A 25871-nucleotide genomic window follows, 5' to 3' on the forward strand; every position below is an offset into this window, starting at 1 on the left:
CCGCTCTTTACTACATGTCAATAAAATTACAAGGATTTGTGCACTTTCTCTTAACCCATTCCATTCTCTCCTCAAGATGCTGACTCATGCTAGAGTACGGATCTACAAATGCTCACTACCTCACCCAGGTGGCCACTGAAGTGTGTGTCTCCTTAGTGAGGTTCCACAGGCTACCCAACATGGGTTCATCACAACTGCTATCCACACTCATGTATTCTCTAATGGGTAGTGAGGGGTCTTTGGTTGGCATCCTGGAGGGAGAATATAGGTTGATTTATAACTTTCCATTGTCCAGTAACAGCAAGGCCATTTGTAGCCCCCATACTACAGCAGTGCCCCAACTCAGTAGAGACCAGGGATTGGTCTTAGAATAATTACTACCATCCCACACAACACTGTTACTCACTGAGCCAAGGGTGAGTGTATAGGTATTTAACAGATTAACTCAATTTCATTAGATGGAGAGAAATTGGTGAATGAATCAACCAGCTCTCAAGAATACTACAGCTTGTATTCAAAGAATTCAGTATAGTCAAGTTTCAATGTTTAAATATTGCACCAGGGCTGGTTCGACGAAAATTATGCTGAAATATGTGACCTCAGAACAAAATCGAGCAGCCTTCACTGCCTGGCAGAACAATTCAAGATCGCAAGCCAAGAAGGCAGCATTCCAACAACAGCTCAAGGCTGCCACCCAAAGACAAATCCGGAAGATAAAAGACAAGTGGTGGAGAGAGAAAGCCCGAGAGATCCAACAATATGCCGACCATCATGACACGGTAAAGCTTTTTTGAAGCCACCAGGGCCATCTGTAGACCAAGGTCAAATGGACAAAATCCCCTTCACTCACAGGATGGTGGCTCTCTTCTTAAGGATGACAATGCCATTTGTCAATGCTGGAAATAACATTTTCAATAACTCCTCAACTGTGAATCCAGTTACAAGGATTTTGTTTTTAGTCGTTTGGTAGTACAGAACTTGAGTATTGCTGAAAATAGAGATGTTGTCGAGGCTTTTTGTCTTGCACTCATCAGGAGAATCTGCAAGAATAACCAATGTAAGGGAAAACAACAACTTATACTGCATGAGAAGAGAGTGCTGATTGGTTGGCAAGTGAACTCTGATTGGTAGAGGAGTTACCATGGAGAATGCACCAGTTTACAGTGGCTGACAGTTAACTGCCAAGCTTTGTTTGAAATTTAAACCAGGCAGCTTGACTCTGATTGGTCAAGGCATTGCCCTGAGGAATGAACCAGCAAATGGCTGTCATTTATTTTGTTCAGCTGAAACAGGTGCAATGTGCGTACATGTTCTTTCTGTCTGCAATATTAGATGTGATTCCGCAATTGGACAACATTTGTTAAATAATATGCAGTGTGCCAAGAACTACACTGACAACCAATTTAAGATTGTCAGTAGGGCTGTGCACATTTGTGTACATACACAGAGCCCTGTTCTATCCAGACAGAAAGAACATGTACACACATTGTGCCTGTTTCAGCTGAACAAAATAAGTGACAGCCATTCACTGGTTCATTCCTCTGGGCAATGCCTTGACCAATCAGAGTCAAGATGCCTGGTTTAAATTTCAAACAAAGCTTGGCAGTTAACTGTCAGTCACCATAAGCTGGTGCATTCTCCATGGCAAAGCCTCTACCAATCAGAGTTCACTTGCCAACCAAACAGCACTCCCTTCTCATGCAGTATATGTTGTTGTTTTCCCTTACATTGGTTATTCTTGCATATTGTCCTGATGAGTGCAAGACGAAAAGCTTCGACAACATGTCTCTATTTTCAGCAATACTCAAGATTGTGTTTTTGTACTAAAAACTTAGGGTTCTGTGTGTTTAAAAAAACTGCAAAAGGATTTCAGTGGACATTGAGACACTTGAACTCTATGGATGTTTTGAAAGGAAGTTCAACAAAAGCAGAACTTGTAAACAAGGCCAGGAAAGCAGGTAATTTCAAGGAAACCAGCAAGGGGTTTGACCTCAGAGCTACTCTTTGAGCGACAAGAGAGATGTTATGACTGGGCATGTGACCTGTTTCAGGAAGGTTTTGCTTTTAAGTTTGGAACTTTAAAAAACAGTAAGTTTGGACAAAAAGCAGGCATTTGAAATTTGATTTTGACCTGCCTGGAGATCAGGAGAAGACCCAGAAAATGTATTATTTCTCTGTAAAGGAATCCTGCATCTCTTGAGAAGAAAACGCTGTATTTCAAATGTGGCAGATTCCTATTGCCTCCTGTCTCTGAAGAAATCCCTGCATCAAGTGTGGTTCATGTTGCCTCCTGTGTTTTAAGAAATCCTGAAATTTGAAGAAATCATCTACTGCTTTACTGCTGCTGTAGGACCTAAGAAGACTTGTTGCTTCACCCCTGATGGAAGATCTTATGTGAAGCCTTCTACTGTTGAAGCTCTTTGAATGCCTACCCATCACAGACTGTTCATTAACCTCACCTGGAAAGACATCAAATGACACCTCGACAAACCAACGAACTTCCTACCAGATCGTGACAAACTAAGTTTTTCATTATTCCTTTCATTCCTATGAAACAGCTGTAGACAAAAATCCTTTTATCCCCGGTTAACCGTTTTTTTATTTTGGATGTATGTGCGTGTGCGTGAGGGTTAGGAAAATTAAGAAGCTTTAATATCTCAATTCGTATATAGATTTACTTCATTATTGGTTAAGACTTGGTTTTATAATAAATAGTTAATTTTGATGTTGATTAAAGAAACCTGGTTGGTGTGCTTTATTCTGGGGACAAATAGAATATCTAATTGGCTGTTTTCGGTAAGTGGAAAAATTTATTGATATGTTGTGACCCATGGAGAAGTGGGACTGAATTAACAGTGCACTCCTCCCGCCCTGGCATAACAATACACAGCAACAGTATCAGGCTATCCTCCAATACCCTGTGGTAGAGTCCATGGGTGAACCACCATCGATGGGAGAGCTGCAACAAGCAATCAGACAGATGAGAAACAACAAAGCCTGTGGCCCCGACAGTATTCCAGCTGAGGTCTTCAAAGCTGGTGGGCTTTTGCTAACATCAAGACTCCATGCACTCATCCTACAGATTTGGGAGGAAAAAGAACTCCCCCCTCCCCTGACTTCAGGAATTCGACAATTGTAACTATCTTCAAGAAGGGAGATGAATCATGCTGTGGAAACTATCGAGGTACTTCCATCTTGTCCATAGTGGGGAAAATCCTGACATGCAATCTTCTGAATCACCTACTTCCTGTGGCTGAGGAAATCCTCCCAGAGACACAGTATGGCTTTAGTCCTTCCAGAGGAACCTCCAACATGGTCTTTGTTGTCTGATAAATCCAGGAAAAATGTCGAGGACAACACCAGGAACTCCTGATGAAGGGTCATTGACCTGAAACATTAACTCTACTTCTCTCTCCACGGATGCTGTCAGACCTGCTGAGCATTTCCAGCATTTCTTGTTTTTATTTCAGATTTCCAGCATCTGCAGTATTTTGCTTTTATATTACCAGGAACTCTTAATTGAATTCATCGACCTGACCAAAGCATTTGACTCAGTAAATCATGAGGTTCTGTAGATTGTGCTCCAAAGATTTGGATGTACAAAAAACTTCATCACAATCCTGCATTTGCTCCATGATGATATGACTGCGACTGTCTTGAGTGGGAGATCTGAAACAGACGCCTTCAGAATCTGGTCCAGAGTCAGGCAAGGCTGTGTGATAGCCCCCATACTATTTACAATCTACCTGACAGTGGCTATTCACCTTGTGAAAGATCAGCTGCCCTCTGGTGTGGGTATTAAATACCGCCTAGTTGGAAAACTCTTTAACCTCAGTCATCTCCGTGCCAAAACTAAACTGACCACCATAGACATACATGATCTACAGTTTGTGGATGACTGCTATGTCATTGCCCGCTCATACCAGATTTGTAAGCAGCTCTCGATCTCTTAAATTCTGCATACAAAAGACTCAGCCTGTCCTTGAATGTTGCCAAAACAAAACTCATAACAACCCACACCTAGTCAGCCAAATATTCTGCCTCCCATATACATTGAAGGAGAGACTTTGGAATATGTTGAGCACTTCCCATACCTTGTCAGCCGCCTCTCTCAAAAGGCCACCATTGACGAGGAGATCCAACACTGGATCAGCTGCGCCAGATTAGCCTTCTACTAACAACAGCAGTGAGTGTTTGACAACAAAGATCTCTGCAAGTCAACAAAAGTTCTAGTGCACAGAGCAGTTGTTGTCACCGCACTCCTGTACTGCAGTGAGACCTGGACTGTGCATCAGTGACACGTAAGAGCGCCAGAGAAATTCCAGCAGCAATGTCTTCGCCGCATCCTTCGGATTCAATGGGAGGACCGTCGAACAAACTCTAGTGTCCTTCTTTAAGCCAGCTCCACAGCATTCAGGCAAAACTCCCGCAAAACCAACTTTGATGGACTGGACACTGTGTCCTGATGGCCGAAAACCATCTCCCCCACCAGGTCCTGTTTTCTTTCCTCTCAAATGGCCAGCGTTCCAGGGGAGGACAAAGAAAATGCTTCAAAGACACTCTGAAGCTCTCTTTGAAACATGGCAGCATTGACATTGATGACTGGGAAGAACTTGCTACCAATTGTTCAAAATGGCAACATGTCCATCAAACTGCATCATGCTTTGTGTCCAAACGCCTTAATGATGAGGCACAGCGGCAGCAGAGAAGGAAAGAAAAGGAAGCAAATCCTGCACTCTGGATCCCACTACCTCGTGGGATGCCCTGTCCCACGTGCCCAAAGATCTGCGGGTTGAGAATCTGCCTGTTCAGTCACCTGAGGACCCATGGCAGAAACACGCAAGTAGACGTCACCCTTGAATCAAGGGACAGCAGACGACGACGTTACTCACCGAACGAAGGGTGAATGTATAGGCATTTTACAGGTTGACTCAATTTCATTTAGTACATTAGGAGATGGAGAGAAATTGGTGAATGAATCAACCGGCCGTCAAGGTTACTTGTGCTTGTATTCAAAGAATTCAGTATAGTCAAGCTTCCAATGTTTAAATATTGTAGCCCCTAACATAACTACCGCTGGTAGCATTTTGAAAAGCTCCAAAGATTGCAGATGCTTTCCACATTTTCCTTCCATTTTCATTTGCACTAATCCTTAGCGCAAAGGTGCATTATGAGGAAAGATTGATGTATCAGGCAAACCCCACCTGCCAAGACTGAGGCACACATTATTTCGCTGCATGAACATTAAAACTTTAAAAATTGCAATCTCTGACTGGAAGGACATTGGCATAGTACCAGACAATGTGGAAACAAAGGGAGCCAGTCCCTGTTCCTCCAATACACAGAAGTGGTCAGACCTGTTTTAGTTGCAGAGTTTTTGAACTCCCAAAAGGGATTGTGAGACAAAGCCATGTGCTCATGGAGTAAACACCTCTCCTGGAACTGAAGCAAGAATTACAGCCTCTCCTGTCTGCCTGCTTCATCTCTTCCCACAGAACTGAATCTTGTGAAAACACATGAAGCTAAAAGAGAGAAAGATTTCCTACGTGTACAAGGTTTAAGATTAATATTGGGCCCCAACGAACCACAAGACCATATCTTCAATCAAGGACTACGGCAAGCTCGAGATACAGTAACAATATATTGCCTCAAACTGTTCTAATTGTCTTTTCTTCTGTTCTTTTCTATTCCGATTTGCATGTTTATATTGCGTGAGCATGCTAACATGAGCGCGTCATATATCTGTAGGTATGAACCATACTAGAGTTTAAGGTTTTGATAAATTTCCTCTTTCTACTTTAAACAAATAAAGCCTTTTTGTGCTCGTTTATTTACCTGATAATTGGAAACTGTGAACAAGGATTCACAACGGGGGAGCTCAAAACAGTGTGTTTAAAATTAAACCCCGTTACAATAAGACCAGGTGAAGACAGCAAGAGACCCCTAGACACATTGCTCACCTGGTCGTAACAGATGGAACTTAGGCTTGTCAGCCTTGAATGGGGATATCTAAAATGCGAGCTTATGGAATTACATAGGATAGTATGCAGCATGAAAAAAGGTGCAGAGATTTAACAAACTAAATTGTGAGATTAGGACAAGAGAACACAGGTCCAAACTAGAAAATGATAGATTTAGGCCTAATTGAATGCTGCAATAAAATCACTGTGGATGGCTGAATTAAGATGGGTGGAATGTCCTGTGGGATTATGGTGAAGTTGATGTACAAACTAAAGAAAATCTATAGGCTCTATCACATAAAGAGAGGCCCAGGAGAGGTGCAGAAGGTAAAGAGAGGCCCGGGTGATGAGCAGCAGAAGATAAAGAGAGGCCCAGGAGAGGAGCAGCAGATAAAGAGAGGCCCAGGAGAGGAGCAGCAGATAAAGAGAGGCTCGTTAGAGGAGAAGCAGACAAAGAGAGGCCCAGGAGAGCAGCAGCAAAAAGGGAGAGGCCTGGAAGAGGAGAACAGAAAGGGAGAGGCCCGGGAGAGGAGCAGCCTTGTGATTGGACTGTGAGCCTGAACCAGACAAGAAAAAATTTGCAATGTGATGCCACAGAACAAAAGTCACATGGGGTGAATATGCTGGTAAGCTATTAATTTAATTTAAATTAATCAATGATAAAGTAAGACTAGATCAACTAATTATTATAAACATCTGAAGCCATGTTGATAATTTATCATATAATTAAAATCAGTGTTCAATCAATTAATCAGATCGCGGGGTAATGTTAAAATTAAATAACAAGGGATAGTAACACTAAAGGGTTCTGAATTTTTCAGTAAATGAAAATCTATGGTATATAAATAATGAGTTCAGTAAAAATATTCCCAATAAAACAAACTGATGTCAGTATAAGGGAAGCAGTTGATTGAAAGTAGCAGGGCAGATTGAGAATGCGGTTAATAAGGCTTATGAGATCCTAGGCTTGAAAATTGAGGCACAGAGTACAAAAGCAAGGAAGTTATTGTGAACCTTTATAAAACACTGATTCAGCCTCAACTAGAGTATTGCGTCCAATTTTGGGCACCACACTTTAGGAAGGATATTGTTACGACCAGGTGAGAAAGGTGTCTAGGGGTCCCTCTCAGCCTTCACCTGGTCTTACCATAACAGGGTTCAATTTTAAACACACTGTTTTTAGCTCACCTTTGGTGAATCCTTGTTCGCTGCTTTCCAATTATCAGCCAAAGAAACCAGCACAAACAGGTTTTCTTAGGTTTAACGAAGAAAGGTTGAAATTTATTAAACTTAAACTCCAATTCGGTTAATGCCTATGGATACACGTGCGCCCAGGCTAGCATGCATACGTGATACACACATGCAAATAGAGACAGAAAAGAGCAGAAGAAAAATAAAGTGGAAACGTTTGAGGCAATATCTGAAGAGTTTTTGTTATGGTTCTACGAGCTCACTGTAGAGTCCTTGATGGTAGGTAGTTCTTGCTTTTTGTTGGGGCCCAGTATTCTTCTTAAACCTTGTTTGCTGTAGGAGACTTTTCTCTCTTGGGGTTCATGTGTCTTCAGTGGATTCAGAGGCTTGTAAGAAAGAGATGGGAGCAGACAGGAGAGATCTTCTCAGTTCAGGAGCAAACAGGCACTCTGGGTTCAAACTCTCTGTGGCTAGTTCAAAAACCCTGGAACAGCCAGTTAGTCATGTGACCAGCTGTCCAACTAGTCCTGGCCCCTGTGGATTGCATCACCCCAGCAGGCCCTAGAATGTGCTTCCCCACCCCCTCACTATTCGGTGATCAACATCCATTGTGGGTTGAATGTGTCAGGGAATGGTCCTTTCCGTCTGTTAGTATGCAGATGTTTTTTCCCAGCCACGGCTGATTTTTTTCAACAAGTCGTTTCCTCGCTCCAGCAACAGTTCAAAGTCAATGTTCAGATGACAAAACCAATGTGCCTCATTCTGGGCAGGTGGGGGGGCTGCATGATAATGTGAAGGCATTAGAGAGGATGCAGAAAAGATGTTAAAGAATGGTTCCGGGGATGAGGGACTTCAGTTACGTGGATTGATTGGAGAAGTTGGGGTTGTTCTCCTTAGAGAAGAGAAGGTCGAGAGGAGATTTGATAGAGGTGTTCAAAATCATGCGGGGTCGGGACCGAGTAGACAATGTTCCCATTGGCAGAAGGGTTAAGAACCAGAGGGCACTGATTTAAAATGATTGGCAAAAGAACCAGAGGCAACATGAGGAAAATTTTTTTAGGCAGCGAGTGTTTAGGATCTGGAGAGTTTGGTGGAGGGAAGTTCATCCGGGGCTTTCAAAAGCGAACTGGATAATTAGCTGAAGAGAAACAGTTTGCAGGGCTACGGAGTAAAGGCAGGGGAGGGGGGCTAGCTGAGTTGCTCTCAGAGAGCCGGCACTGATAGGATGGGCTAAATGGCCTCCTTCTGTGCTGTAACCATTCTATGATCCTCCACAGCAACACAGGCACTCTTTCTGAAAGTGCATGAGGTGAATACATCCAGCACTAGAATTGTGTAAACACCCTACATAAGCACCGTGCTCCTCAAGAGGCTTAGCTTTGTTACATTTTAGGGAAAACAAAGTTGGATTACTGACAAGGATTTTCATTGCGTTATTGAGAAATCTATAGAGCAGGGAATGAACAGGAACAAAAATGAGATGAATCGTAAAATAAGCTGGTATCAAGCTTGGGTTTTGAAAAATGCCAGATTACAGAAGGAAGGGAAGATGGGAAATCCACAGTTTTGAAGCCCTGGGAAAAGATTAGTTTGAATAGGTTCACTCTCGGTGTCTGCTCTTGCCAAACCTACTGCCCATGCTTCTCCTGCACTTCCGACATTACGGGGCTGATTTTAACTGGAGCCTGCGGTAAGAGAGAGGAGGTGGTGGTCAGGGGTGCATAGGAAACCACCAGAAAACTAACAAAAACAAGAAATGCTGGAATCACTCAGCAGGTCTGGCAGCATCTGTGGAAAGAGAAGCAGAGTTAACGTTTCGGGTCAGCGACCCTTCTTCGGAACTTCGGAACCAGAAAATTAAGCCCGGGATGTTTTAATATGCCCTTATAAACCCAATGGGAAGCAACAGCAGTGTATGGGTTTTCGTCCACTATCAGGGAACTGAAGGAACAGTCGCTTCTCTCAGGTAAGTGATTGGAAGGGGGACGGGGTGGGAAGTCCAGGATGGAGGAGCCAAAGATCTGCTTGTGGAGCCCGGAGGAGCACTCCTCGTCCTCCTGACCCACAGGGAAATTAAAAAGCATGTTTTAAACCCACTGATATTTCTGGACCTCTTCCCGCTAGGTTGGCCTGGTGAGGAAGACACAATAACTTCCCTGTGCAGGCTGCTGGTTAAGATGGCCGACAGGCCCTGAGGACGGCATCCAAACCCAAAGTTCACATTTAAAGAAGAATTCTTCCTGGCTTCTGGTTAAGATCGAACCCACAGGGAAGGCAGTCTGAATTCGTCCAGGTTTTCGACAAAGTCCCACATAAGAGATTAACGTGTAAAATTAAAGTACATGGGATTGGGAGTAGTGTATTACGATGGATAGAAAATTAGTTGGCAGACAGGAAACAAAGAGTAGGAATAAATGGATCTTTTTCCGAATGGCAGGCAGTGACTAGTGGGGTACCGCAGGAATCGGTGCTAGGACCCCAGCTATTCACAATATATATTAATGATTTAGATGAGGGAACTAAATGTAATATTTCCAAATTTGCAGATGACACAAAACTGGGTGGGAGGGTGAGTTGTGAGGAGGATGCAGAGAGGCTTCAGGGTGACTTGAACAAGTTGAGTGAGTGGGCAAATGCATGGCAGATGCAGTATAATGTGGATAAATGTGAGGTTCTCCACTTTGGTAGCAAAAACAGGAAGGCAGATTATTATCAGAATGGCTGTAAACTGAGAGAGGGGGATATGCAATGAGACCTGGGTGTTCTCGAACACCAGTCACTGAAGGTAAGCATGTAGGTGCAACAGGCGGTAAAAAAGGCAAATGGTATGTTGGCCTTCATAGCGAGAGGATTCGAGTACAGGAGCAGGGATGTCTTGCTGCAATTATACAGGGTCTTGGTGAGGCCACACCTGGAATATTGTGCGCAGTTTTGGTCTCCTTATCTGAGGAAGGATGTTCTTGCCATAGAGGGAGTGCAGCGAAGGTTTACCAGACTGATTCCTGGGATGGCAGGTCTAATGTATGAGAGATTGTGTTGGTTCGGATTATATTCGTTGGAGTTCAGAAGAGTGAGGGGGGATCTCATAGAAACCTATAAAATTCTAACAGGGATTGACAGGGTAGATGCAGGAAGGATGTTCCCGATGGTGGGGGAGTCCAGCACCAGGGGTCATAGTCTAAGGATATGGGGTAAACCTTTCAGGACTGATAGGAGGAGAAATGTCTTCACCCAGAGAGTGGTGAGCCTGTGGAATTTGCTGCCACAGAAAGCAGTTGAGGCCAAAACATTGTATGTTTTCAAGAAGGAGTTAGATATGGCTCTTGGGTCTAAAGGGATCAAAGGGTATGGGGCGAAAGCGGGAACAGGTTACTGAGTTGGATGATCAGTCATGATCATAATGAATGGCGAAGCAGGCTCGAAGGGCCGAATGGCCTACTCCTGCTCCTATTTTCTATGCTTCTACGTTAGACCCATGGACCATTTTAACTGCCCTCCCACTTAATTTTCACCAGGTGGACAGGGTTAAAATCAACCCTGATGAGCCTTGTTAATTGTGTTAACAGGCAGTTACACAAGAACTGGCCAGCTAGATGGAGAGTCTTTTCTGGTCTGTTCTTATTTTTGATGTTCCCAGCTTGATGAAACATGTTCCACTGTCAATAATTCATCAGTAGTTGGCGGGTAGCAACAGTGGAGCAACAGCAGCATGAACGCAAGAGGGAATTTACTGGAGCAAACTTTGTGGGAATACATGCAGATGATCAGGAAAAGGAGTCATTTGTGCAGTGGCAAATAATGTCCATTTGTCCTTCCTTCTCCCTTTCTCTCATTTCCTAAGTTGAAACACCTTGCTTCCTTGTCTTAATTCAAGCCAATGTCTTAGCCAAAAGCATAGACAATACTGATTAAAGCACTAAACAGCACAACAGGGGTCAAACATATGGCCTCCTGGTTGGAAGTAAACTGTTTCAGTTGCTGGGTTTTGGCATCTCATTATTCTAATATTTCCACCCTCATGAGTTAGTATTAAAATCATTTTATTCTGATTTTAGAAACTTTTGTTATTCGAGTGAAACTTTGTTATCCTACCTTTTTTTATTCTTTCACGGGATGTGGGTGTTGCCCATTCCAAATTGCCCTTGAAACTGAGTGACTTGCTGAGCCATTTAAGAGTCAACCACATTGCTGTGCTCTGGAGTCACATGTAGGCCAGACCAGGTGAGGACATTAGTGAACCAGGTGTGTTTTTACAACAATCAATGATAGTTTCATGGCACCATTACTGAGACTAGCTTTTAATTTCAGATTTTTATTAATTAATTGAATTGAAATTCCACCAGTTGCCAAGGTGGGATTTAGGCCCATGTCCCCAGGGCATTAGCCTGGGCCTGTGGATTACTAGTTCAGTGACATTACCACTATGCCCCCATCCACCCAACCCCCGCAATAATTCCCATTTGCAAATTCCACACAGGTTGCTTCATAGCTCCCAGAATCATACATCACATATTGAGAAAGACAAGTGAATGCACTAATAGAGGCTAGATCAGTAAGGGGGAGTTCACATTTCTAATCAATACAGGGAGCTATAGGGAGCAAGTCCTGTTCAATAATTCATCATTTCAAATGATGTGACGATTATTTTCGTGTCTGGACCATGAACCAATGACCATTGCTGCTTAAGGAGACAATTAGCTGCTGGGAGACAAGCACCAAGCTTCCACAAATACCAACAGAATCTGCTTAATACAAAATGCATCTGCCTTGCAATGGTTTCAATTTGGACTGGAAAGAACTAGAACTGGAAAATTTTATGTAAATCGGGTGTCCTAATAATTTGTTCCCCCTTCTCCCTACTGATTGTCATAACTGTTTAATTCATGTCAATCTACTGAGCAAGCATTCACTGCAAACACTTTTATATTCGCGTATAGCAGGCTGCAGAACCATGAAGACATTGGTCTCCAAATCTACTGTTGAGTTCAAGCTTCCTGTTCCATTAAGGTAAGCATGAGGATTTGGTCCTGCACATTTGCAATTTGGGTTGCAAATTATATAGCAACACACAAGCTGAGACTAGCGTCCAACAGAAATGTAAAGAGTTGATAATTGACCAACCAGCCTGGCTCATTACTGGGACCTGATTGGGTTCACCTATCATTGGGACTTGGGATTCTTCCTACTCAACTTCAGATAACCCTGTACCCTAACCGGTAGGGTAGCTCTGTTGTGGTAATCTGCGCAGTTTTAGACAGTTAAACTCCAACAATACCCCTTCATACAAGAGAACCATAAGCCTTAGTTCTTGCCAACATGTGCCTACATGGATGGCATCTCTAAAGGCAGACTGCGTACACTCTAAATTAGGTAACAGAAGCATTATTCATGTGGATTTCTCAGTAGTTTCCAAGTCTTGAAGATCTCCATCAGGTCACCCCTCAATCTTGTTTACCCCCACCACCCCCGCCAAGCAAGAATAAAAACCCCATTAAGTATATTAGCATCTTTGAAAAACTTCTTAGTCAAGCCTCCAATCCCCAGTTGCCTGTCAGTCAAAACCTACCAGGGCAATCCGATTAGGGCACAACTGGTTGAAATGGGAGGACTCATGGGAGTCACCAAGAGAAAGGGGTAAAAACAAACCCAAAGGATTTAATATACAATACAGCTAAAGATGTATTCTCACCAGGGGAGTTAGACAGGATAAGAAACACAAAAGGTTACATTTGTATTGTTAAAACATTAATTTAACATGATGAATAAAGAAAGAATTTTAAATTCAGCTAACGAAGTTAACTCAAGGTCTATCTTCATTGTGGAATTTGGACAATCTCTCAATTTGGTCAATAGGCAGAATTCCCACTTTCTCCATTAGAATGCTTGTTCCAAGTTTAAGGACTGCTGCAGATACCATCTCATGTTAGGTGGTGTCAATCGCCCTTATAAGTGGCCTGAACATCTTAATTTTATGGGTGTTGACTCACAGTGATCTACATCTACTTCTACTCGAATATTACCTTGAGATGTAATCTGCTTCTGTACTCCCTTCTGGCCTAAACCAGATATTTTTGTCTTGCACTTCTTTAATCTCCCCAAAGGTGGACCAAGCAAAAACTGGGTCAGGCAAGACCAGATATGAACTGATAAACAGCTTTATTTCACAGTTTGGTGATTGTACAGAACAGCAATTACAGTTGCATTTAGGTGGCACAGTGGTGCAGTGGTTAGCACTGCAGCCTCACAGCTCCAGGGACCCAGGTTCGACTCCGGGTACCACCTGTGCGGAGTTTGCAAATTCTCCCTGTGACCGTGTGGGTTTTCGCCGGGTGCTCCCGGGTTTCGCTGGGTTTCCTCCTACAACCAAAGACTTGCAGGTGATAGGTAAATTGGCTGCTGTAAATTGCCCCTAGTGTAGGTAGGTGGTAGGGAATATGGGATTACAGTTGGCTTAGTATAAGGTGGTTAGGTGGTTGTTGGTCGGCACAGACTTGGTGGGCCGAAGGGCCTGTTTCAGTGCTGTATCTCTAAATAAATAAATTTACTTAATTCAAATCAGTATAACCAACCTTTGTGTAAAGGTCTAAAAGAATCCACCATGCTTACCCACATCAGTGCTCATCTTACTTGACTTAAACAAATGGCATTTAACTGTCCTCCAATATTTTGAACCTTTCATGTTCGGCAAAAGCTCTCACATCTTTCTCTTTAAAAACCCGATTGACTGCCTGTGTCCTGTATCTCAGTTTTTTATGAGCCAGAATGGGATCAAGCCTCCAAAAATACAGACCCATTGCAGCAATATGGATGGTGAAGTTAACATACATTCCTGAACTTGTTCTGCTAATCCTTGTAGCTGGTAATTCATTATTGAAATAATGAGCGAATGAAAAAAGATCAAAACGTAAAGTCCTGAGTGAGAAAAGGCCACTGCCCAAAAGGCTCATGCCCAAAAAGAACCCGAGAAAGTGTGGAAACTTCATAATAATAAAAAAGCAAACCAAAGCGAACTTGCCTTGCCCTCGAGTAGGTCAACGTTCTCTCGCATCTCATTACGCTCCCGGTGGGATTTCTCCAACTTCTTGCGCAATACACCAACCTCTTCCTAGTTACGTAAAAACACTGTATTAGGCCAAACACAAGGAAATCCTCATCTGAGGGGAGGGCAAGATAAATGAAATCTCTTTGGCTTTTAGTTGACTCCAAGGTTGTAGACCCGGTGATGGAAAACTGGAACAAATAGTCAACCCTTTGTAGCAGACTTTCTGATCCAATACTGCAGCCAAGCAGGTCCACAAAGCTCCAGGGCACTGCTGATGATTGACCAGCCAGCCAGCCAGGCTTGTTACTTGGATCTGAAAGGATTCACCCATCATAGAGTCATTATGGCACAGAAGGAGGCCTTTCGGCTCATCAAGTCCATGCCAGCTGTCTGCAGAGCAATCCAATCAGTCCCATTCGTCCGCTCTATCCCCATAGCCCTGTAAGTTTATTTCCCTCAAGTGCCCATTCAGTTTCCTTTTGAAATCATTCATCATCTCTGCTTCCACCACTCTCATAGACAGTGAGTTCCAGGTCATTCCCACTTACTGTGTAAAGAAGTTCTTCCTCACATCCCCTTTGCATCTCTTGCCCAAAACCTTAAATTTGTGTCTCCTAGTCCTTGTACCAACAGCTGATGGGAACAGCTTTTCTTTGTCTACCCTATCTAAACCTGTCATAATCTTGTGTACCTCTATCAAATCTCCCCTCAATCTCCTTTGCTCCAAGGACAACAACCCCAGCTTCTCCAACCTAAACTTGTAGCGAAAATCCCTCATCCTCAAGTGGTAGGATGGCCCTGGGCCTACTCAGAGAGCACTTTACCTGTTCTCTGTCAAGTTAACCTACAAAATTTTAGATGGTTAAATTCCAACAGTACCCTTTCATACCAGAGATCCCCAAGCCTCTGGCCTAACCAAGGTTTTGTTGTAAGGATAGGTGAGGCAGAAACCCTCAACTCATTTAAAAGGTGTCTGGATATGCACCTCAAGTGCCATAACCTGCAGGGCTACGTACCAAATGCTGGAAAGCGGGATTAGGCGCAGACACAATGGGCCAAGTGGCCTCTTTCTGTACCATAAACTTTCTGTGATTCAGCATTCGGTCCTTGCTCTTGCATTCTATGCCTTTAACATGTAAAGCCTAGGTTTCTGTTTGCCTTTTTATGGCCTTACATACTTGTGCAGTCACTTTTAATGACCTGACTCCCTCCGTTCTTCTATTCCATTTAAATTCTTACTATTAAAAGGTGAACTTCCATGGCTAGCATCAGAGATGAGTGTTATTTCAGAGGTGGAAGAGGGCAGTGTTGGTGGTGGAATAAATGTGCAGTTTGAAGCTTAATTATAGGACTAACAGGATCCTGAAGCTGTGCACCATTGGTGACCAAGAGGTCAAACAAGGGGATTGAAACCTTAACTAAATGGGCACAAATTTACATGAAGTATCAAAATTATTGTCCAGAACCAATGCCATGAAAGAACAGCAAATCACAGTCAGGTTCCTAAATGCAATTAGTGCATTTTGGAAATTTCCTTGTTGTGTATTCTCAGCTTTAAAAATAGTAAGGAATAAACATTAAATATATAGATAAAGGAATAAAGATCCCTTTTATTCCATTGTGGAGCAATTGGAGTGCCTACCCATGAAGGGAGGGTGTGGAGGAGGAACTCTGCTGCAGCAAAGTGCCACAGCATCACTGGGCCTGCAGGACCCGGGACGGCTCATAATAAATTAGTAAAAAGCAGCTCCTGCTTTCTTCTGAGATGTAATTAATGCAATTCAATTACTCTGCAATGGATTGAATTGAAAATCATGCCCAAGTATTTTAGAATTCCCACATCTTGCTACCCATAGCCCCGACCGCAGGACATTGTCAGGGACTATCAGACATCCCCTGGTGTCTACCTTTGCCAAGATATTGTATTTTCCTCATTTACATTCTATTTATAACATGCCTGGACTTTTGTGGCTAGACATATGTTATGCACAGAAGGAGCAGTGATGAAATAGACAATGAAATTGAAGAATTATGAATTTTTAAAAATCAACTGCTCAATAAAATCACAAGAATATGGACACTTATACACAGTAAAAATGGAGTAGCAGCCATGTGACCCCCTCCTGTACTGGAAATCCACAAGCTCTTCTGCAAAGACGAGGCTCATTAACATCTAAAGTAAAAGCAAAATACTGCGGATGCTGGAAATCTGGAATAAAAACAAGAAATGCTGGAACCACTCAGCAGGTCTGGCAGCATCTGTGGAAAGAGAAGCAGAGTTAGCGTTTCGGGTCAGTGACCCTTCTTCGGAACCTCATTAACCTCGTCTGAAATAGCTCTGGGGAGAACCCCTTTGAAATTGATAGGAGCTACTGCATATTAATGACTCTGATCGACATGAATGGATTAACAGAGGATGCTGGAGACTGTCTGGCTCATAGCCAAACCAAGATGAATAAGCTGTGAAGCAGCAATATCATATAAGAATAATTCCCATTCAAACATCAAACGATGGCCATGATTATCATATCTTGGCCCATTGTGTGGTCACAACAGGGGAGAGGGCCCTGTGTCTCCTAACAGGGGCTAATGTAAGAGATTTTTACCTTAAAAGGTAGCTGTCTGGAGAGAGAGGGAAGATCAAGCCAACATCACAGAAAACCTGGGAGAAAGATCCAGCAAAGAGAAGAACCCTGCTGACCAAAAACAGCCAGCACAGCAGAAACATCACAAAGTGACTGAGACTAACCATCTATGAAAGTAACAAACTACACACCACCAGCTTTGGGCTGTATTACAACCACGAGAGCTCGACAATACCTCTGCAAGGTCAAGACTGCGAATAATCAGACCTGCAACTTTTAAAAAGACTTTTCCTCCTGAGAAGACTCAATAATCTTCTGTAAACCACGTACACTGAAGTCACTTGGAAATTTAAACTATCTTTTTTTCTCCCTATCTATCTATTCTTGTGTTTGTATGTGTGGCCGAATGCTTGTGTGAGAGTGCAGTTGTGATTATTCTGTTTTTTTTCAAACAATTTTTTTTAACCTAAGAGAAGACCTGTAATTAGTCTGATTATTTGATCCTAAAGACACCCAGGGGCTAAAGCAACATTTTAACAATGTTTTATTTTCACGCTGATGGTGTTGACTGGTTTTCATCTTAGTAGGCAATGGATGTGGATTACAGAGCAGCAAGTGTATGAGTCATGTGTCTTGTCCATTTTGTTGGCAGCCAATATCCCAATCTTTTTAAAATTGTTTTATAACTTTTCAGTTTGTTTCTGTATTTTCATTGCTACATACCTCGTAAGCGTGACACATATTATTGACCCGGCCCCCAGAAGGGCCAGGATTTCAGATGGAGCTAAAAAGGGAAAGGACCCTGCCAGATCTGGGTTCCACAACAAATTCCATTGCCTATGCCCTGCCCAATCACAACTGGAGGCCATGAATATAAGAACGCCATTAATAAATGCAACAGGAAATTCAGGAGAAACTTTTTTACCCAGAGAGTGGTTAGAATGTGGAACTTACTCCCACAAGGAGTAGATGCATTTAAGGGGAAGCTAGATAAACACATGAAGGAGAAAGGAATAGAAGGATATGCTAAAGGGATTAGATGAAGAATGGTGGATGGAGAGTCTTATGGAGCATAAAGACTGGCATGGACCTGTTGGGTTGAATGGCCTGTTTCTGTGCTCTTAATATTACGTAATGTCAGAGTTTCGGGAACATGGTTTTCAGAGGTTGGTACAGTTCTGGTGACTGAATGATATATGAAAGTAACTCCAACCTCCAACTCCTGAACAAGGTAAAACAAAGTGACAAACTCCCAGAGATTGGTAGAACAAAGAAATCATCTCTTTCTATTTATATCACCAGCAATACAGTTCTTTAAGTTCCCAGGTTGGCTAGAAAGTAAATAGTTCCATTAATCTACCAACTCAAATAAAGTAAATGGACGATACAGTCTTGTCTGACTAAACCCTAAAGTAGAAATTCGAAGCGCTGGTTGCGTTTCACTAGTCTATCAATAACTTGGCTACCATTCACTGCATTATCCCAGTGAACATTTAGAAGCACAACCCCCACTAATCGGTTTTCGCCGGTTGAATTGCATAGCTGACTTGCTCTGGAAGAACATCCGTTGTTCCTGTGTTCTGTTGAGTGATCCAAGGCGCATTCTTTCAAAAGAAATGAGAAATTTCAGAGTAAGGGCGTTTGAATACCCTGAACACCTCCCTACTGCCTACGTCACTGAACATAAACATACCTCTTTGACTCTGAGATTTTCATCAACCAAGTTAACTTTAAGCATTGGACGGATACTTGACATCAGCTGCCACCAGTGCCACTGGCGGATCATCCAGTATTTCTTGATGTTCTTCTGAATACAGCAAAGAGCTAAACGCTGAGTCTAGAGAAAGGAAAAAGCCAAGACAGTTAGCTCATTCAACGCTGCAGAGTACAGCCCAATCTTAAAGAGAAAGTTCAGGTGCCATGGAACCAGGCCTTTATATTTTATTTCTTCCTCTTTAAATAAAGATTTTAGATGTGGGTTATGGGCCATTACAAGCACTAATACATGCAGCATGAGAGCTTTACCTTCATCTTCTTGAATTGTTGTCGTCCGAGGAATCCCTGGCACATGGCCTGCAGCAAGATAAAGTTCCGGCAAATCAGCTTCTCGCGCTGTTTCTCCAATCGAGAGAGAACTCCAGCTTTGAAGAAGATCTGGTGGGAAACCAATCCACATTCAAATGTCAGGTAATTGTTTCATTCCAGTTCATTCGTTTATTGAGTTTCAGAGTGCCCAAGGTTCTTTTAAGGAATCATTTCTATTGGGTGCACTGCGTGTGCCTGGGAGTCAGAAGGATATGGTTATAGGATTACATGAAGTAGGGCAGGAGGAAGCTCATGTGAAGCATAAACATCAGCATGAACCAGTTGAGCTAAATGGCCTGTTTCAGTGCTGTAAGTTCTAGTTTAGTTTAGTTTAGAGATACAGCACTGAAACAGGCCCTTCGGCCCACCGAGTCTGTGCCGACCGTCAACCACCCATTTTATACTAATCCTACACTAATTCCACATTACTACCACATCCCCACCTGTTCCTATATTTCCCTACCACCTAACTATACTAGGGGCAATTTATAATGGCCAATTAACCTATCACCCTGCAAGTCTTTGGCATGTGGGAGGAAACCGGAGCACCCGGAGGAAACCCACGCAGACACAGGGAGAACTTGCAAACTCCACACAGGCAGTACCCAGATTTGAACCCGGGTCGCTGGAGCTGCGAGGCTGCGGTGCTAACCACTGCGCCACTGTGCCGCCCACTATGTTTAAAAAAAAATGTAAGTTAGTTCATATTAAATCTAATTCAATTCCAGTTGTAACTGCATAGGAACAGGAGGAGGCCATTTAACCCCTCAAGCCTGTTCTGCCATTCAGTGAGGTCATGACTGATCTGTGACCTAACTCTATACACCCGTCTTTGCTCCATATCTCTTAATACTTTTGATTAACAAAAATCTATCAATCTCAGTTTTAAAATTAATAATTGATCCAGCGTTTTCAGAAGAGAGTTGCAAACTTCTATCACCCTTTGCGTGTAGAAATGTTTCCTAATTTCACTCCTGAATTACTACAATTTAGAGTTAATTGTTTTACAAGTTATACTTGGCAGTCAAACAGATTAACTTTAATCCGTGCTTCTAAAAACAAAGGGGGTTATTTTGACTTTGGGCGATTGTGTAACATGGCAAATTGGCAGCCCATCTTACACCTCCACCAATTTTCATTCCCATACTTCAGCACTCCCCATCCACATTGAGTTATTTTATCAATCACTGACACTATCCACCTCGTGCATTGATAGGATTGCCCAGGCAGGGATGCAGTCCACTGAACTATTCCCCCTCCTGTATCTCTTTGCCCCTCCCTCCCATCCGCTCCACTCTCCTAATTTAGCTCGTCCCTCCTCTTCTTCGTGTTTTTACCCTATGCCCACCCCATCCTTCACCATCCCTTTCTTCCCCCCCCACCCCCTCCATTCCAGCCTCATCCCCTTTCTCCCACACCCTACTCACCCCCTCTCTTCCTACTATCTGCAATGGGGACACAGTGGTATAGTGGTAATGTCCCTGAACTAATAATCCAGAGGCCATGGGTTCAAATCTCACCATGGCAGCTGGTGGAATTTAATCCAATTAATTAACAAAGTGAAAGCGAGTCCTTGTAATGGTGCTATGAAACTATCATTGATTATTGCCAAAAACCCATCTGGTTCACTAATGTCCTTTAGGGAAGGAAATCTGCTGGGGCCTACATATGACTCCAGACCTACAGCAATGTGGTTGACTCTTAATTGTCCTCTGAAATGGCCTAGCAAGCCATGCAGTTATGATGGGGAACAAATGCTGACCTTGCCAGTGACACCCACATCCTGTGAAAGAATAAAAAAAACTCCCCTCTGATCTGCCTCTTCCTCCCCACCATATTAGTTCCATTATTCCCTACCCATGTTACACTGCTTGACCAGAAAAATTCAAATTAGTCTGGACCACCCATGTGCAATGCCACAGAAGCTCAACCAGTGACTTAGAAATATCATAATGGTTAACTGGATGGGTGACAATCCTTAACAGTGCCCCAACTAAAATTCCCAACTTTTGTTTCCTTTTTTCCGTTGTCTTGTTGGCCCAGACTTTGCAGTTGTAATAACGGCGAAACTGTTAGCATCACTGTCATTACAACTATGAAATTGACAGAAACTTCTGGCACCCGCACTTGCGCAGTTAAACACAGAAATCCAATTGTTGGTGCCAGTGATTCTCCGCCCTTCCAATGCGTGGGCTGTTGAAGTCCCTGCAGATGGAATTCTTTCGAAATCACGTGAGTTAGCCGAACTTCCACTTTTACACTATTAGACTCGCCATAAAAACCCCTGAAAAAGTCATGTTTTGTTGAATGAGGTGTAACTGGGTTTTTAATGGTGTACTGAGTTCATAATTACTGCTGATAAACCTCTCTGGCCCTGAAAAACTAATTTTATATCTGTGGAATGTCAAATCTTTCTATTATGATTTTAAAAAATCCATAGGTTTTTAATAATATATTTTTAAAGGTTGTTTATGATATTTCAGCTACAAGCTTAAGGACTCTGCCATTTAGGACTGAGCTGAGGAGAATTTTTTTCACTTAAAGGATTGTGGATTTTTGGAATCCTCTACCCCAGTGGGCTGTGGATGCTCAGTCGTTGAGTATATTCAAGACAGAGGTCAATACTTATTTGGATACTAAGGAGATTAAGGGATATGGGGTTAGTATAACATGGTGGAGTTAGGGTAGATGATCAGCCACGATCGTACTGAAGGGACTATGCCTGCTGTTATTTCTTATATTCTTAACCCCATGTGCATGTCCCCAACTTTATTTTGCTCTATGTAAAATGATTAAAGTGAAAGTTAATCGGTGTATTTTACTTCCTGGCTTGCTGTGTGAGAATTCTGCAATACGATTGGCTACTTCCCCTGCTTCATGACATCACTGTTGCTGGATGCCAGAGATCAAATTACATTGGGAAAGGTGAAAGCTACGCCACAAAGATCACTCGATGGGTCTCTAGATCTCTGTGAGCAGCTTTCTTCGTGGTCAGCAACAAGCACCGTCACTTTGCCACTGACAGCAAAATCTGGGCCAATATAATCATCAGAAGACAGAATGATGAATTCTCTTTCTGGAAAGTATTACATCTAAGTTTCCAGAGTAAAGTTAAGAGAAAAATAACCCTGATGGAGCGGTGCCTCCATTTTACATTTGAAACTTAAGTGTGATTTCTGAGAAGGTTCGTTTCCATAGCTATACTGATGGAAGTCTCCCTGTGTTATACATACCCGACTCTGTCCCAGAGTAAAACTGTGCTTCTCCAAATCCAACAAGGTGAGAAGTTCTTCTGTAGCCTGAAAAATAAATCCACCATTCAATGACTTCTGACATTCTGTAGGTTTATGTTTCCTGACATTTGTTTTGCCACATTTATCATAGAGACAGGACCTCAATTTACTATTCTGCATTACTTAACCCAACCCAGCCAAAAACACAGCTTGGCTCCATGTAGCATTCTCACCTCTCAATTAGAAGATTGTGGGTTGAAGCCCCACTCAGAAGTTTGAGCACATACTCTCTACCAAGACTTCAATGTAGTACTGGGGAAATGCAGTATTTTTGGAGATGTGGGTTTTCGGAAGCGATGTTAAACTGAGGCCTCTCTGCTCTCACAGGTGCGTGTAAAAGATCCCATGGCATTGTTCAAAGAAGGACAGGGGAGTTTGCCTGGAGTCCTGGCAATATTCATCCCTCAACCAACAGCAGCAAAATCAGTTCATTTATCCCAGTGCTGTTTCTGGGACCTTGCTGTGCTCAATGATGACTACATTTGCTTACATAATATCAGTGACTACACTTAAAATGGGAATTTGTTGGTTGTGAAGCACTTTGGGATGCCCTGTGAACATGTATAAATGGAAGTTCTTTCTTTTAATCAATTGTCCATATTATTCTTCTTTAAGTAGTTTTATAACAAATACCAACATTAACAGAAATACTTTCCATCATTCAATGATGTTTCCAGATGTGGGCAAGACCAGAACTAGGGGCCATAAATATAATTATAGTCACTAATAAATCCAATAGGGAATTCAGGAGAAGCTTCCCTACCGATAGAGTGGTGATAATGTGGAACTCACTACCACAAGGAGTAATAGAGTCGAATAGTATAGATGCATTTAAAGAGAAGCTAGATAAACACACGAGGGAGAAAGGAATAGGAAGATATGTTGGTGGGGTTAGATGAAGAAGGGTGGAAGGAGGCTCGTGTAAAGCCAAAACTCCAGGTTGGGTTGAATGGCCTGTTTCTGTGCTGCAAATACTATGTAATACTATGTAAAGTGGACCATTTGATTCAGAAGCCTCATATTGGAATTGAGTGAAGTGTAGAGGCAACTGACGCAGTGATGATGTTCTACCAGGAGACACATTCAGCATGCTTTCTGGTATATGACATATCGCAATAACGTATGTACTAACTTACAAAATTTGGAAAAGCTGAGCATACCAACAATGATGGACAGGAAAAGACCCTCTGTTCCATCCAGACAGTCCCACACAATTATGATACTTTGTGTGTCACAAAATATGCACTGTCCACCTCGCGCAAAACCTTGTAATCTCCTGAGAGAGGTGAAAGCCCAGTTTTAAAATGCAGGCGAAATTGGAGGGAAAAAAATCTGGGGAATTCCTCTCTGACCCCACTGCCACAGCGATGGAAATTAGTCTAGGAGATCGCTCTGTCCCTGATAATTCTATACAGTACCTACCTTTTAGTACAAGTTAATCTGTGCCCCAACCAGAAACCCATCCAGCTCTTGCTTGAATTAATTCAAGCAAAAACAGCTGGATGAAAGGCTGACAAATTCCCCCCAAGCGACAGAAAATCTAAAAATACCACAGACTTGAAAAAGAGCCCTGAATAGCATATCCAGGACCACTGCTGCAACGTGCTGGAGAAGTTAAATTTCTTTTAATGAACAAAGCACGAATTAAGAAACCTTTATATTTTCTTTACACAGAGAGTGGTGGGTGCGTGGAATGCGCTGCCAGCGGTGGTAGTAGAAGCAGATACATTAGGGGCATTTAAGCGACTCTTGGATAGGTACATGGATGATAGTAGAATGAAGGGTAGGTAGTTAGTTTGATCTTAGAGTAGGTTAAAGGTTCGGCACAACATCGTGGGCCGAAGGGCCTGTACTGTGCTGCACTGTTCTATGTTCTATGTTTTATATGATAAACACACAACACACTACAAAACAGTCCCAAATAAATACATGCACCTCGCCACGTCTCAGAAAGTTTTGCATCTTGCTCTTGGGTGGCCATTCATCTGGTTTTACACCAGATAGTCCAGTGTTCAGCTAGTTTATCCTCTTTCTGATACTGGGCACCTTTATGTCCAGTATTTTTATTTTGGGGTCACTAACAATGCAAACGGCCTCTGCCCTGAACAGAATCGTTTCTGTGCATCACGCTGACCACTTTGCCACAGTGAAGCACAGGCAGTGGCCTGTGCTCGTCCTTTCCTGGCCCAGGATAAAGAGTACTTTGAGTCACTCGTCACTCAAGATAGTGAGTTCCTAGAAGCCGTGTCCCCCAAGCTGACATTGATAGAGAGTGAGACAGGTCAGATAAAGAACAAAGAAGAACAAAGAAAATTACAGCACAGGAACAGGCCCTTCGGCCCTCCAAGCCTGCGGCGATCCAGATCCTCTATCTAAACCTGTCGCCTATTTTCTAAGGGTCTGTATCTCTTTGCTTCCTGCCCATTCATGTATCTGTCTAGATACATCTTAAAAGATGCTATCGTGCCCGCGTCTACCACCTCCGCTGGCAACGCGTTCCAGGCACCCACCACCCTCTGCGTAAAGAACTTTCCACGCATATCCCCCCTAAAATTTTCCCCTCTCACTTTGAACTCGTGACCCCTAGTATTTGAATCCCCCACTCTGGGAAAAAGCTTCTTGCTATCCACCCTGTCTATACCTCTCATGATTTTGTACACCTCAATCAGGTTCCCCCTCAACCTCCGTCTTTCTAATGAAAATAATCCTAATCTACTCAACCTCTCTTCATAGCTAGCGCCCTCCATACCAGGCAACATCCTGGTGAACCTCCTCTGCACCCTCTCCAAAGCATCTACATCCTTTTGGTAATGTGGCGACCAGAACTGCACGCAGTATTCCAAATGTGGCCGAACCAAAGTCTTATACAACTGTAACATGACCTGCCAACTCTTATACTCAATACCCCGTCCGATGAAGGAAAGCATGCTGTATGCCTTCTTGACCACTCTATTGACCTGCGTTGCCACCTTCAGGGAACAATGGACCTGAACACCCAAATCTCTCTGTACATCAATTTTCCCCAGGACTTTTCCATTTATTGTATAGTTCAATCTTGAATTGGATCTTCCAAAATGCATCACCTCGCATTTGCCCGGATTGAACTCCATCTGCCATTTCTCTGCCCAACTCTCCAATCTATCTATATTCTGCTGTATTCTCTGACAGTCCCCTTCACTATCTGCTACTCCACCAATCTTAGTGTCGTCTGCAAACTTGCTAATCAGACCACCGATACTTTCCTCCAAATCATTTATGTATATCACAAACAACAGTGGTCCCAGCACGGATCCCTGTGGAACACCACTGGTCACACGTCTCCATTTTGAGAAACTCCCTTCCACTGCTACTGTCTGTCTCCTGTTGCCCAGCCAGTTCTTTATCCATCTAGCTAGTACACCCTGGACCTCATGCGACTTCACTTTCTCCATCAACCTACCATGGGGAACCTTATCAAATGCCTTACTGAAGTCCATCCACAGCCCTTCCCTCATCAATCAACTTTGTCACTTCCTCAAAGAATTCTATTAAGTTGGTAAGACATGACCTTCCCTGCACAAAACCATGTTGCCTATCACTGATAAGCCCATTTTCTTCCAAATGGGAATAGGTCCTATCCCTCAGTATCTTCTCCAGCAGCTTCCCTACCACTGACGTCAGGCTCACCGGTCTATAATTACCTGGATTATCCCTGCTACCCTTCTTAAACAAGGGG

The 25871-nt window shown here is 42.9% G+C and overlaps 1 protein-coding gene across 1 annotated transcript in view; it reads right to left on the bottom strand.

Moving 5' to 3' along the window:
* LOC137382964 (unconventional myosin-XVIIIb-like) overlaps positions 1–25871 on the bottom strand; it is a 265768-nt gene that overhangs the window by 124232 nt on the left and 115665 nt on the right. The window contains exons 19-22 of the mRNA XM_068055546.1: positions 22097–22162; positions 18804–18932; positions 18472–18615; positions 14167–14256 (exon numbers count right to left, since the gene is read on the bottom strand). Coding sequence (XP_067911647.1) covers positions 14167–14256; positions 18472–18615; positions 18804–18932; positions 22097–22162 — 429 coding nt within the window. The remainder of the gene's footprint in view (positions 1–14166; positions 14257–18471; positions 18616–18803; positions 18933–22096; positions 22163–25871) is intronic.

The sequence above is a fragment of the Heterodontus francisci genome, chromosome 23 (assembly GCF_036365525.1).
Source record: "Heterodontus francisci isolate sHetFra1 chromosome 23, sHetFra1.hap1, whole genome shotgun sequence".
Classification (NCBI taxonomy): domain Eukaryota; kingdom Metazoa; phylum Chordata; class Chondrichthyes; order Heterodontiformes; family Heterodontidae; genus Heterodontus; species Heterodontus francisci.